The sequence below is a fragment of the Cherax quadricarinatus genome, chromosome 5, assembly GCF_038502225.1.
Source record: "Cherax quadricarinatus isolate ZL_2023a chromosome 5, ASM3850222v1, whole genome shotgun sequence".
NCBI lineage: Eukaryota > Metazoa > Arthropoda > Malacostraca > Decapoda > Parastacidae > Cherax > Cherax quadricarinatus.
Window position 1 is genome coordinate 71590674 of NC_091296.1, and position 15843 is coordinate 71606516.

The 15843-nt window shown below is 36.4% G+C and overlaps 1 protein-coding gene across 15 annotated transcripts in view; it reads left to right on the forward strand.

Moving 5' to 3' along the window:
* Positions 1 to 15843, forward strand: part of LOC128684992 (longitudinals lacking protein, isoforms H/M/V) — a 331763-nt gene that overhangs the window by 222745 nt on the left and 93175 nt on the right. Inside the window, exon 7 of one of the 15 annotated variants that reach the window (XM_053771410.2) lies at positions 4 to 193. The exons of 9 other annotated variants lie outside the window; for them this stretch is intronic. In XM_053771410.2, the coding sequence (XP_053627385.1) occupies positions 4 to 53 (50 nt within the window). In that variant the 3' untranslated portion in view covers positions 54 to 193. Of the gene's footprint in view, positions 1 to 3; positions 2382 to 3095; positions 3926 to 12124; positions 12365 to 15843 lie in introns of those variants that run through there. 5 more of the 15 variants (XM_053771411.2, XM_053771413.2, XM_070104037.1 and 2 more) reach the window with 5 other exon arrangements.

The following is a 15843-nucleotide window of genomic DNA, read 5'->3' on the forward strand; positions in this document are numbered from 1 at the left end:
TAGGGCACACGGGTTGTCTCCAGAACAGGGCACCCAACAACCCAGTATGTTAGGGTGTGTAATCTGCCAGAAGAGATGCTGGTTCAAGAGAGTGATGATGGACTGAAGCTTTTTTGTGATCAGTGCAGCTACAAGGCTCGTGACAGTACCAACCTCCGACGACACAAGAGGATTCATACTGGAGAAAAGCCTTATGCTTGTTCATATTGCAACTATCGATCAACCCAGAGCAACAACGTTAAAGCTCATGTCAAACGACTACACCCAGATATTGCGTTTTCAGTAAATGTCAGACATAACACTGAAAACATGTAAATAATGTATATAATTGAAAGAAAAAAAAATTCCAGTGTGTGTGTGCCTACTTATTGGTATAGAGTATTGTGTATTTTGTGTGTGCCCTTCTGAATTCTAATTTGTTTATATTAACCCCTTAACTGTCCAAATGTTGATTACGTTCTTATTGCTAGCACTCCAAATGTAGATCAGCATTTTATTTTTCCTGCCCCTAAATTTGGCACAATAGGCCTAGGCAGTATAGAATGGGTCTTTACATTCGGTGTGTGCAATGTTAAAAAATCTGGTACTACTTAGTACCCTGTGGGAGCACCAGTTCGATTGAGTGCCAGCTAGAGCAAACATCATGGCAAACCCCAGGGATTTACTAATGCCATGTCATAGTAAAACTCCCCTTTTAAAAGGAAAGTGATGTTGACCCCAAGTTTAGTGGCTGTGAGATGGACGAGGCCACAAGTGGTCGAGGAAATATCAAAGACCTAGATAATAATCCATGTGTAACATTTATGCAACATCCTTTCAATTTTGATACCACTGGTAGTCTGATTCTTTCAGAATGACCTATAACCTTTGCCCTAAGTAAAGAGAAACAAATCTGTAACATGTGTAATACATGTTTGGCAAGCTGGCTGGCTAGCTGACTGACTTGCTAGTTCTCTGTAACTCTACCTCTATCTCTGTCCGTACCTCTGTCTCTGTGTCTGCCTGTCTTTGTCCCAGAGCTGCTCATAAACCAGAATCAAGGACTAAGTAAGTTTATTTAGGTACAGGTACATACAAGTGAAGTTATCATACATAGTGTAGGTTACCTAGGATAACCCCAAAAAAAAAAAAAGCCAAAGTGCTATTCTGTGCCTGTTGATATGAGGCATAAGCATAACTGGCAAGTAATAAGTATTTCCATTTGTTCAGATGTGACAATTCTGCAACGTGTAATACCTGTTGGTTTATGAACGGCTCTCTCTCAAGAGAGAGACAGACGGGGACGGACACACACACACACACACACACACACACACACACACACACACACACACACACACACACACACACACACACACACACACACACACACACACACACACACACACACACACACACACACACACACACACACAGAGGCAGACTGAGACATACGCAAGCAGACAAAGACAGACAAAGCCAGACAGACAGATGTAACAGCAAGATGCTTAGGAGTTTCACACTCCAGCACTTCTAAAAACATTGCTGGAACCTATAAATTATTTGTATATATTTGTAGACAATAGTGTGACCAAGACAGGTGAACATGTTCACCTGTCAGTGTGTTTGTGACTATTTAATTACTATTTCATTACTTAATATTAGTGTCAGAACAAAGATTGGCTTTAAAATTGCAAGAACTATAGTGGAATCCCAGTTTTTGTATGTCCTAATTTGTATGTAAAATTATGGTTATTCTTTATAAATATATTTTTTGTTAATATTTTTGGGTGTCTGGAATGGATTAATTGGATTTACATTAATTCTTATGGGAAATATTAACAAAAAAATACATTTTATAGAGAATAACTATAGTTTTACATACAAACTAGGACATATGAAAATAGAGGTTCCACTGTACTATAAATTTTAATTATCTGAAATTATGTAAATAAAAAAAAAACGAGAAAAAGGGTATATTTTCAATGTTTCTGAAAGTAGCAGGACTCCATGTTGCCGTCAGGTGAGCATGTAGTGCCAGCTTCACTGCCTTTTATCTTGACAAGTACTGGCGCATTTTTTTTTTTTGTGTGTGTGTGTGTGTGTGTGTGTGTGTGTGTGTGTGTGTGTGTGTGTGTGTGTGTGTCTTGTTATTCACAGGAAATTGCTCTGTTTTAATTTTTTTTTTTTCCCAAAATATTCGGAGCGCTAGCAATGAAAACGTAAATCAACGTTTGGAGAGTTAACGGGTTAAAATATTATTATAGTATTTGTTTCTTTGATGTTTTGTTTTCAAACTGTTAGTCAATTACACTGAACAATATTATCTTTAATGAAGTTTTTATTTAAACCAAATGTTAATAACTTGTTTTTACCTGTTACAATAAAATATGAAATACAAACCACCTTTTGTTGTCTAACCTTCCAAACATTAAAGATTTTTATTAGTTATATACACTTTATTGAACTAGAGTTGAAGGAAACTGTTCTGACATTACTAAGGGTATTATTTATTTTTGGTTAAAATGAAGAAATCAGCATAAAGACTTCACCTTGTAAAAATAATGTGATCTTAGAGGTTTTACCAAATTAATAAAAATAAGCGATATTAGGGCTTGTTTATCTAGGCAACTGAATCCTGGTGAATTCTTGTCAGTCTTGGAGTGCAGGATAATCAAACTGAATTATGGTGGGTAAAAATTTTATTTAGATATTTTAAGAATTTTATCTTTTCCACCTACACAGAGTTTTGTTATGCTTATTAATATTTTTCCATCCTTATTTTAGATTTTGTAATAATTCACTGGTAATATTACAAGTTTTGTACACCGTAATGTCTGTAATAATGCTCAAGGTGAAAAGGTAATTATTGGGATTAATGCTAGTTTTAAAGTTGCTGATATTTTATCGTAAGACTACCCCAGAAGTCTTATTCAAATAATATTTAACAAAGAGATAATGTTATGCCTTTAATAATTTTCAAAACCAAAAAAAATCATTGCTTCAGTACTACACATAGCAGTAAAGGGGATCCAGCACTTATCTCTCAGTTGTCCGTCATTATACATGGAGCTCATCCATTTGTTGGTAAAGCTTTGCCTTCTCTTCTCTTGTAGGGCTCGGAGGTTGTGGATGCGCAAGGGGTGGCTAGGAAGTTGAGCCACTACATTTGCCAGCACTGCGGCTATGTGGCTCGGGACAAGACCAATCTGCGCAAGCACTTGTACACACATACTGGTGAAAAACCTTATGCTTGCATGTATTGCTTTTATAAAACGACTCAGAATAGTAATTTACGAACTCATATAAAGAGACACCATCAGCAATATATTGCACGAGATGAAAAGTTTGTTGAACAGTTTAGTGGAGGTATGTAAAGGCTTAGGGTTGAGTGGAAGATTAGTAGTAGTGGGTGATGCATACACACTGGTGATATTAAATTATGGGAATGGAAATTTAAGAGAAAACTATTAACGAATAATTGCTTAGTGGTGTGCTCAGAAGAATTAATTAAATTGTATATAGATTATAATATTAACATATTAATGCAACTTGAAGAAAGTGAAGGCAGGTTCATTTTGAACTGTTTTAATTGTATGATAAAGAAATGTGATAGACATTTTAGTGAGATTGGGTATGAATTACAGTGCTCTAGAGAGGCTGAAAAGTGGGGAAGAATGAGTTTCGAATTGAATTCATATTATTAAAGGTGTAAATGGTATTGTTTCTGATATTTGAATGAACAGTAATCACTGAGTCAGCAGATATATTGCAGATAAAGTATTTTGAGGTTCTGATTGAACCAATAAACTTGGGAGTTGCTTTATATATTAGTTAGATGTTTCAAAGTATATCAGTTTCACTATTTATAAAAATCAATCCCTACAAATTATAAAATGTTCATTGACATGTACTAAATTTAAAAATACATTTTGACCACTGTAAATTAGTGAACTTTCTTTCATCCTACTTTTAATCTTACGTGATTTTTATCACTCACTTGTTATGTTCATTTATGAAAAGCAAGTTTAATGTCTCATGTACTGTACTAAAAGATTTACATTGGAAAACTATAAGATGTACAATACTTTGTCTATGTTATTAAAGGCCTTCATCAGTCAACACAAACCCATCCCACTTTTCCACATGAAAAGTACTTAAGCAAAAAAAAAAAAATTTAGTTTACATTGTTAAACTTAATTTTTGTTCTAATTTTGTAGTTCTTTACTTAAAAACACAAATATGTCACAACAAACAAAAGATAGTCTTAGCTGAGAGATCACTGAATTAGAGCAAAACCTTAGGATGTCATACCAAACAGAAGTACAGAGGGAACAAAAGGACATACAGGATATTGCAAGAAACCCAAAATATTTCTACCCCTATGAAAAAATCCAAGCTAAGAACTACCAGTAGAATTGGACTATTATTGAGAGAAAACTCGTATATTGACGATGAACAAGAAATGAGTGGAATCCTAAAAGAACAGTATAAGTCTGTGTTCAGCAACCCACAAAATGAGAGCAAGGTAGAGAATGCAAAAACATTTTCCACTCCATCAGAAGGCCGCACAGACCAACTAACCGACATTAGTACAAATCCCATAAATTTCAAAAAAGAAGTGGATAACATGCCCACTCACTCAGCACCTGGTCCAGATTCATGGAATGCTCTATTTATAAAGAAGTGCAAAGTGCACTAGCACGAGCCCTCAGTATACTGTACTTTGAAGAAAGAGCCTAGATCTAGATGAAATACTAGAGACCTTAAAAAGTGCAGACATAGCTCCTTTACATAAGGGAGGTAGTAGAGCACTAGCTAAACATTAGAGACCAAAATTTAGAGCAGGACAATCATGCCTGTCAGCTGCTGAACCACTATGACAGAATTACGGAGGCATTGGAAGATGACCAAAACGCAGATGTGATATACACAGATTTTGCAAAGGCGTTTGACAAATGCGATCATGGAGTGATAGTGCACAAAATAAGGGCCAGAGGCATTACGGGGAAGGTAAGCAGATGGATTTTCGGGTCCCTAACACGCACAACACAAAAAGTAGTAGTAAACAGAGCAAAATCCAGCATTAGTGAGATAAAAAGCTCAGTTCCCCAATGCACTGTCCTGGCACCCCTGTTGTTTCCCATCCTCGTGGCAGACATAGATAAAAACACCCATCATGGTTTTGTATCATCATTTGCTAATGACACTAAAATAATCATGAAAGTCACTATGGTAGAAGACACTGAAAAACTGCAGGAAGACATAACCAGGGTTTTCCAGTGGGCAGTGGAGAACATGATGTTCAATGGTGATAAGTTCCAGTTGCTTAGATATGGAAAGAATGAAGAACTCAAAAGGAACACTGTGTACAAAACTCAAGAGGGCCACCAAATAGAACGAAAGGAACACGTAAGAGACTTGGAAATAATTATGTCAGCTGACCTTTTTTTCAAAGAACATAAGACAAAGATCACGACAGCCTGGAGGATGATGGGGTGGGTATTGAGAACTTTAAAAACAAGGGAAATAATGCTAATGGTGACACTTCAAATCACTAGTGCTTCCTCATTTAGAATATTGCTCAGTGCTGATGGCCCTGTTCAAAGCAGGAGAAATATCAGAGCTGGAACAAATACAGAGATCATTTATGGTACACTCATAGCTAGTAAGGCATTTAAATTACTGGGAACGCCTTAAAGTCTTGAACATGTACTTACTGGAGCGAAGGAGAGATAGATACGTGATAATATATATCCGGAAAGTACTCGAGGGTCTGGTCCCAAATTTGCACACTGCCATAACAATATACTGGAGTGAGAGACATGGGAGGAAGTGCAAAATAAACCCAGTGGGGAGCAAGGGTGCCGTGGGCACAATAAGGGAACACTGTATCAACATTCATGGCCCCAGAGTATTCAACATCTTACCAAAAGATATCAGAAATGCAGCTGGAACAAGTGTAGAAGTCTTCAAGGGGAAACTGGACAAGTATCTTCACCAGGTGCCAGATCAACCAGGGTGTGATGGGTATGTGGGGCAGCTGGCCTCCAGCAGCAACAGCCTGGATGACCAGGCAAGCACCAGACAAGCTTGGCCTATGGCTGGGCTCTGAGAGTAGTGAGACTCATCAAAGGTAAAGGTATCAAAGGAGATAAGATACTTAATTAAGTTGCTCTATTCATTCTGTTACTTTTTATTCATTGCTGTTCATAAGAATAAGTTGAAAATTTTTTGTTTAATTCATTTTTTATTTGCCATAATTACATGATCCAAGACTGGCTGTAACAGGTGATTTGTATCTTCATAGCAGTTTTATTCTTTTCTTGCTGCTGTTATTCACATTATCATGTTTACCTCATCCATTGTTGTAGTCTCCAACTCTCAGAGTGTACTGCAAGGAATTCAGATCAATGATTCCTCACATCCCCTCTTGTATTCAAGGTTGGCTTTGTCGTATCTCTATCAGACACAAGACAATTGTCTTCTCTTGGGTCACTTTGACATATAAGGATTCAGGGGAATGAACTTGGAGACTGGCACTTATTTTTAATTCAGAATCTTACACTCTTCCTTAGGCATTTACTATTCTATGATTATTTTCCAGTAGTAACTCAAACCATTCAGCAGAGATTTCTTGATGCTGATGAAGGGCTCAGCTCCAGAAATTGAACCTGACCTCCCCTTCAACAGATCAGTGTTAATTGCTCTCCCATTTCCCCAAGTGCTGTATGACCCCTATAGGTTTAGCACTTCCCCATGCGTGTAATAATCTTGCAAGATTACTCACAGCATCATTGGTCCTCATTAGTGAATAGTAATTTTTTTCCCTCAAACCATGCTTGAACTTTTGGTCATACTTCCTTCATTGCTTCTCATTGGAAATGGCATTTGCATACCTATGTACTGGGCACAACAGAAATACACACACATGGTTATAAAGAATAAAAAAGTATAATACAATGACTGGAACAATACACAAATAACACGCACATGGTCATTTTATGGAGGGTCACCTGGTGCCACACTTATGAGGATTGCCAGATTGTCCTAACTGTCAAACATACCTCAGTTAATTGTCCCATTCTTAAAGCATGCTAGCTTCGTTTCAGACTTCTTCTCCAACAACCTGACATGCTAGCTTTGTCTGCCGTATTTTGATTTCGTAACTGACATTGATTTGCTCCAACAGTAGTAACCCCCATTTCCTCTGTCTGACGCCCTTCCCTCAGCCCTTCTGCCCCGCCCCCTCACCATCTCTCTTACGTCTGCGACTCAGCACTGCACGAATCTTACAGGTTTAGCAATTTCTATAAATAAAATAAACATATAATAATTCAAAGTACTGTATCAGATTCCAAACTTACAGTCTTTGACTGTACTCTCTTGGGACAAACCTAATTTATTGCCATCCCTGTCTTCAGTTGCTCATCCTCCCTGGAACTCTTCTACTCCTACTGTGGATGAGGCAAAAGGCAGTGTCTTTAGCATTCATAATACTCAACATAGTGGTGTGTTCCCTACTTCTGCCTCCAACTCTGTAATGTGTTGAATGACTGCTAAACCTTTGAAGGAGTTTATTTTCCATTGTTGCCAATACATGTCTTTCTGCTGTTCCCTTTCATTTTCCCATCCATCATCATCAGCCATCCACTGTTCCAAATATGCACCATGTCTTGAGCCTGTGGATATGAAGACACCTCAGAGCATAACTGCTCTTATAAAGGAGACTGACCAGGTACCCTTGTTACTAAGCATCCAGCTGTTGAATCATGTGAGAAAATTATAAATGTTATCCCTTTTACCCTTTAATTTTTTACTCCTTCCTCTCCTTTCCCTTTCCCTTCCCCATCCTTCCTCTTGCCTTGTCACCATCTACATATGTTTCATCTTGTGTCTCATCTTGCTCATAGAGCTTTAGAAATGTCCTTTGCTTAGCTGTCATTTCTAAACTTCACTGGATCTGATTGATTTCTGTATCTCTGCAAATGCATTTGACTGTTCAACATCTTATTGATTGCCCAGTATATCAGCTTGCTGCCTTCATTTCTGACATTTCCCTGGTATTCTCAGTCTACTTTTTCTAAACATGATTTACTATACTGGTTGTGACTCCTTTCCATTTGTACTTACCCTCACAATCAGAATTTCTATCTTTCTACGAATGTTCTTACCTTTGCCATGCAGTGCTGAATAACACTCGCTATTCGTTAACCCTTTCAGGGTCGACAGGCCCTCTCAGAGACTTGTTCTCAGGGTCTCCCAAATTAAAAAAAATATTTTTTTTTTCTTATGAAAAGATAGAGAATCTTTTCCCGATCATAATAACACCAAAAGTATGAAATTTGATGGAAAACTTACGGAATTATGCTCTCGCGAAGTTAGCGGTCTCAACGATGTTTACGCATCAGTGATTTTGCCCACTTTGAGCCCTATTTTCGGCCAATTCCACTGTACTAGTCGACAAAAATCATGAATATTTCGCTAGAACTCCATTTTTTCTATTGAATGAGTGCAAGAAACCACCCATTTACAGATTTCAACTATCCAATACAGTGGTCAGAATTTAGCAATTTTGCCAATTTCACACAAATTTCAAAAGATGCCAATTTCCAAATAGGGTTCAGAATAAACTAAAATGACATTTCCTCTGTTCATTAGTCACGTCCCAACGCCCCTCTTACATTCTTTTACTTTCCACTTTGAATTTTTATTCTCACAAAAAATAGAAGATTTACTGTTATGCAGACTACTGCATTAGTGTAAAAAATGGTATAAATAATATCGGCGCACTTGTGAAAGAATATTAGACTCGCCAGTTGATGTGTATTGGACGCTTAGCATGATTTGTTTACTTTTGAACTTTGGTAAAAATCGAACATTTCTGCTACTTTGGGCTCAATTTCAAGGTACTTTTCATTGTAAAACCAGTCAAAATCATCTCAATTTCTGTAATATGTCTTCCATTCTATAGAATGAGACCAGGAAAACTAGAATACAACAATAAATACCATACGAAAATACAGTGCAAAGTCGCTGTTTTAATCCAAAAACACGGTCAAAGTTTTTTTTTTCTCATTACACACTGTGTGCTGCAGGATTTTTTTTATACTGCGTACACTGACCACATAGACCCATTCTTTCATATACAGGCCTACCAGCTTTCTCTCACTAGATTTGAGGGTGCTAGAATTTAGGCATACTAGTATGTCAAAAACCCTGGTGCATAAACCGTACTAGTACAGCCAAAACCCTGAGATGGTTAATACAGTGGAACCTCTGCTTACGAGTGCATCCACATGTGAGTTTTTCTAGATACAAGCAGTTGCTTGGTCGATTTTTTGCTTCCAGATGCAAGCAGGCCTCAAGGGAGGTTCCTTGACACTGGTGAGGGGCTCTTGCTCTTGGTCTAAGGAATTTGATCTCAGTTGTTTGTTGGATTGTCTTATTGAAACTTGGGCAATGCATGATGGAAAGATGTTTCTTAACGTATACCAAAAATGAAAGAAATCGGACCATAAATAAAGTTCACTTATCAGCCATTAGTCTCCCCTTGGCGGTATATTTTCGTATGGTTTTTATGACTGGATTCTTGTTTTTATGGTCTCTTTTGATAGAATGGAAGATATACTATAGAAATTGATATGATTTTGATTGGTTTCACGATGAGAAGTACCTTGAAACTGAGCTCAAAGAGACAGATGTTCGATTCTTTGGCGATGTTCAAGAGTAAACAAATGATGTCACTGTCCAATACCAGTCCATTGGCACTGCCCCTCAACCTTCACATACTGAAAAGCTCTTCAATACGCTAGCAAAAGTGGGAGCAGACATCATGAGGTAGTAGTGGCAGACAACATGAAGCAGTAGTGGCAGACAACATGAAGCAGCAGTGGTAGACAACATGAAAGCAGCAGTGGCAGACAACATGAAGCAGCAGTGGTAGACAACATGAAGCAACAGTGGCAGACAACATGAAGCAGCAGTGGCAGACAACATGAAGCAGCAGTGGCAGACAACATGAATAAGCAGTGGCAGACAACATGAAGCAGCAGTGGCAGACAACATGAAGCAGCAGTGGCAGACCTTGTACCTTGAAAACAACCTTGTTATACCCTGGTAACAACAACAATGGTCGCTGTCATCACCACTAGCCACATATGTAATGACATTTATTTTATTCATTCTAGTGTATATATCATATTTCTATGTTATTAATATTGTTTATTATGTCATATTAAATGAATTCTGATAGATAAATAAGCTGTAGAGCTGATATTAGGGAAATTATTGAAGTATTTTGTCATGCCTGAAATTCCACTGGAACGGATTAATTCCATTTCAATTAATTTAAATGAGGAAAATTGACTCTGCAAATGAGCAAATCCAGATGTGAGCAAGGTCACATCAGGACCTTAAACTCATAAGTAGAGGTTCCACTGTATATTAACACTGTGATTGTATTAAATTATTCAACTGTTTGTATTGGAGAATGTGGGATATTCAGCAGGAGTACAAGCTGGCCAAATAATAACACACTAGCTCTTGTTTTTAATGTCAATAATTTTTTCCATGCTGATGCTTAGGTAATTTATTATCAGTACCGTAGCATCAGCAAGGCTGTTGCTAGTTGTCATTCAAGCATCTATCAGCAAGGGCAAGACATATACTTTGGAATAATGGCATATGCACTTTATGAAAAGTTTTACATCAGGGACACTGGTTTTTGAATTAATGAAAACAAATACAGTGCAGTACTCTTGCTATTTCTAATTTATCTTAGGAGTTAGTTTTTTAAGTGTAGTAATAAATCTGAAGTAAATAATTGTCCTCAAAGATGGTATCCTGCATTAATATTAAAAGTAGTGTGATACACTGCTCGAAGCTAATAATGTATTCAAACTAAGCACTAAACCTTGTGCTCCAAGCAAACTAATTAATAACCGATTTATAAAAAAATTATCTAGTATATCTTATTGTTTTTAGAATATTGTAGTTGGAGAAAAAAACAAAATTTCTTGTTTATATTCTGTACCTTGGTTTTATCCTTCATTATTTCATTTTACAAATCTTTCAGTGAGAACAAATTCTGCATGTTATTGCGGTAAGGTCTCATAACTTCACTTCATTAGTTATTATATTTTGCAGATTTTATCTTGAAACATAATGGGTTGCAACATTTTTCTTCTTAGTATTTCACATTAATTTCCAGGTTAGGTAGACAGTTGCTTGTGTCTCACAATACATACAATAGAATTTTCATTTCTTTTTATGAAGTACAAATACTGTAGTACACATTTAATAAAACACTGGTAGGCACAAAAGAAAGCCACTAATTATGCAATGCATTTCAAGCAAACTAACCATAATGTTGAAATGTTACCCTTATGCGCAAAAATAGAATGTGGAACACCTCCCTTATTGTCTGATCATCCATCATTGTAGTAGTCTTACATATCTTACATCAGAGGGGGTGTCACCTGCCTTGTCTTAATTTATGATACATTTTTAATTTGCAAAAAATATCATAAAGAACAAATAACATAACAGATGAACATCTGTATGGTAGTTCATTTATATAATATGAAGAGCAGCCTGAGGTGAATCTTGTGTACATCTGAAGCAGCACAGTATATGTTTTAATATTTCTGTGCAGTACAAAGTTTAATTTAATGTATGTTTTGGAAACTACTACAAACTGAAGAATGCATAATTAGTTATTTAAGCTAATGGTATAGTGTGCAACTTTAGGTATTTGGTTAAGTAGTTTTGTAAAACTAAGCATTCCATGAAAAGATCATACGAAGAAGAGAGGGCCTTCGTGCTGATGAGGGGCTCTTGATCCAGGGATTTGGTGTAAAGTACCTAAAGGTTAAGTTCACCTAGATAAGGCTGTAAATGTTTTTCCTTTAATATTTTATATACAGTATAAGCAGAATAAAAATAGCTTGCCTTAGAATAAGTATTTTCTTAAGATGTGAAGAATCATGTCTATGATTATTTAAAAAGAAAATTATTTTATAGTAAACGGATTGATAATTTAGCTTTGTACTTTATGTCAGTAGTAAGTAGAAGAACTTTGGAAGTATTTGTTGCAGTAAAGTATGAGGTATCACTTATGTAAGGTGGTGTATCTGTCTTGTAGGATGGAACGTTGGTGTGGCACCTGCAGTCAATCCGCCCACCAGGATATGGTGTGGTCTGCCCATGCTGTGGCAGAGTCTTTCTTCACAAGAACAACTTTCTCAAGCACTACAAAACTCACACTGGAGAGAAACCATTCTCATGCCCCCTCTGCAGTTTTCGTACTATTCAAAAAGGAAATCTCAAGACACATGTGCGCTGTGTGCACAAAATAGAAATAATATAGATGATTGTTATAATGGTATTATGTGAAAGTGCTACAGTTAGAAAATCAAAGATAGCATTTATGGTGTGGCCAGTGAACAATTTTATAATCTGAGACTTGTACAAAATTACTGACAATTTTTTTTTACAAAAGAAGGGTATTACATATATGATTCTAAAAAGCATATGAAATGTTCTTTGTTTGATACACTGAAGAATGTTGTTGCTTGTTAATTATTCTTTTGTTGATTTAAATTTAGACATCAAGTATTAAGAACTTAGATAAAATTCTGACCTAGGCAAAGAAATTTCTCAAATTTGGTTTTAGAAAGTATAGTACAATACTGAAACCATTTTAGTTCATGAAGGAGAATGTCACATGATGTTCTTAACACTAACTTACCTTAGCTTCATTTAACACATTCATTATATATATATATATATATATATATATATATATATATATATATATATATATATATATATATATATATATATATATATATATATATAAACATTAAGGTGTGTGTGTGCGTGCATGCTTGCAGGCATGTGTGTGTGCATGCGTGTGTGTCTTTCCATGTCTGTGCGTGAATGTGTAAAGCCTTTCATAATGCTGGGGGGGGGGATATGAGTCTGAGAATCTGCACTTTATGGAAAAATGGCTTTATGAAGTGAAGAACATTTGGAAAAATTAGGGTTATGTTCCTGGCACCTCAAAATCTGCCAAACACTTTTGTCTTTACTCTTATGCTAGGTAAAAATTACTACAGTGTAATTTACCTCACATCTGTTAGTCATTACTTAAAGCATTTGAATGTGTGGGGAGGGCTGCCTTGGTGAAAGGCACAGAAAATTTGCAATCAGATATCAACAAAATCTTGCAGTGGGAAATAAAAAATATGATGATGTTTAGTGGTGACAAATTCCAGCTACACAGCTATAGAAAGAATGGAGATAAAAAATAAAAACACAGGAGGACCATTTCATAAAACAAAAGGAAACATGTGCATGACATGAGTATAATAATCTCAGATGACTTATCATATAGAGAACACAATATGGTAAATGATGCAAAAGCCAGAAAAATGACTGTGTGGATAATGAGAATTTTCAAAAAGAAAAAAAAAAGGCCAGTGATGACACCCTTCAAATCACATGTGTTCTCATGTATGGAATATCATGTGTTGATGGATCTATTCAAGGCAGAGGAGATATCAGAGTTGAAAAAACAAAAATTGTTTACTGTCTACATAGAGCCAATAGAACATTTAATTCACTGGGAATGCTTCAAAGTACTTAGAATGTACCTCTGTGGCAAAGAAGATATAATTGATAATATATACATGGAATATATTTGAGGGTTTAGTCCCAAATCTACCATAATGTATTGGAGAGAGGTGGGACGAAATATAAAATAGACCCAGTGAAAAGCAGGGATACTATGGACACAATATGAAAACACTGTGCCAACATTTGTGATCCAAGGCTATTCAGCTTGCACCAGCAGCAGATATCAGAAATATTGCAAGAACAAATATAGAAGCTTTCAAGAAGAAACTGTATCTCTCTCTGCCTGTGCTAGGTACTGGATGAACTAGATTGTGATGAATATGTGAGCCAGTGGGCCTCAACCTACTGTCTCAAAATATCACTGCCATGTTGATAATATGAGGGAAATGCAGATGTATCTTTCTACTCTGTCATCAACCAACATCTTATTCAACAATTGTAAAAATGCTGCAAAGATAGATACACCACTGTTAATGTCACAGAAAAGAGTAATTATAATAAAGTCCTCTTCTACTGGAGCCTAGGGGTACTGATCATGACCTGGCAAACAGATAGAGAAAAATCTATGAAGTTTATTTAACAAGTTTTGCACGTTAATGTACTATTTAATTTGTGGCTCAAAATATTAAGATTTTTTTACATTATGATATTACGAATCTTCTTTTTGAAAATCATTTACACAAAATTGCACTGTGAGAGGTCACAGCGTAAGAGGGTTTTACTGTATGTGTGTGTGTTGTGTGCTTGTGTTTGTGCATTTGTGTGCTTGTAGTTGTGTATTTGTGTGCTTGTGTTTGTGCATTTGTGTGATGACAGAACCACAATTTAACATAAAGAACCAGCACCATTACAACACATCACATCACATGGTATCTTCAGCAGGAATGATTCCAGCTGAAGACTCCATGTGATGTGATATATTTCTTGTCTATCATTGTTAGATTGTCATTTTTTATACTGCACATGAATATATGTACTTTGTGTGCATGTGTGCATATATGTGTGCATGTGTGTTTATATATATATATATATATATATATATATATATATATATATATATATATATATATATATTTATATATATATATATATATTATATATATATATATATATATATATATATTTTCAACAAGTCGGTCGTCTCCCACCGAGGCAGGGTGACCCAAAAAAAAAGAAAGAAAATCCCCAAAAAGAAAATACTTTCATCATCATTCAACACTTTCACCACACTCACACATTATCACTGCTTTTGCAGAGGTGCTCAGAATATAACAGCTTAGAAGCTTATACGTATAGAGATACACAACATATCCCTCCAAACTGCCAATATCCCAAACCCCTCCTTTAAAGTGCAGGCATTGTACTTCCCATTTCCAGGACTCAAGTCTGACTATATGAAAATAACCGGTTTCCCTGAATCCCTTCACTAAATATTACCCTGCTCACACTCCAACAGATCGTCAGGTCCCAAGTATCATTCGTCTCCATTCACTCCTATCTAACACGCTCATGCACGCTTGCTGGAAGTCCAAGCCCCTCACCCACAAAACCTCCTTTACCCCCTCTTTCCAACCCTTTCGAGGACGACCCCTACCCCTCTTTCCTTCCCCTATAGATTTATATGCTTTCCATGTCATTCTACTTTGATCCATTCTCTCTAAATGACCAAACCACCTCAACAACCCCTCTTCTGCCCTCTGACTAATGCTTTTATTAACTCCACACCTTCTCCTAATTTCCACACTCCGAATTTTCTGCATAATATTTACACCACACATTGCCCTTAGACAGGACATCTCCACTGCCTCCAACCGTCTCCTCGCTGCTGCATTTACCACCCAAGCTTCACATCCATATAAGAGTGTTGGTACTACTATACTTTCATACATTCCCTTCTTTGCCTCCATAGATAACGTTTTTTGACTCCACATATACCTCAACGCACCACTCACCTTTTTTCCCTCATCAATTCTATGATTAACCTCATCCTTCATAAATCCATCCGCCGACACGTCAACTCCCAAGTATCTGAAAACATTCACTTCTTCCATACTCCTCCTCCCCAATTTGATATCCAATTTTTCTTTATCTAAATCATTTGATACCCTCATCACCTTACTCTTTTCTATGTTCACTTTCAACTTTCTACCTTTACACACATTCTCAAACTCATCCACTAACCTTTGCAATTTTTCTTTAGAATCTCCCATAAGCACAGTATCA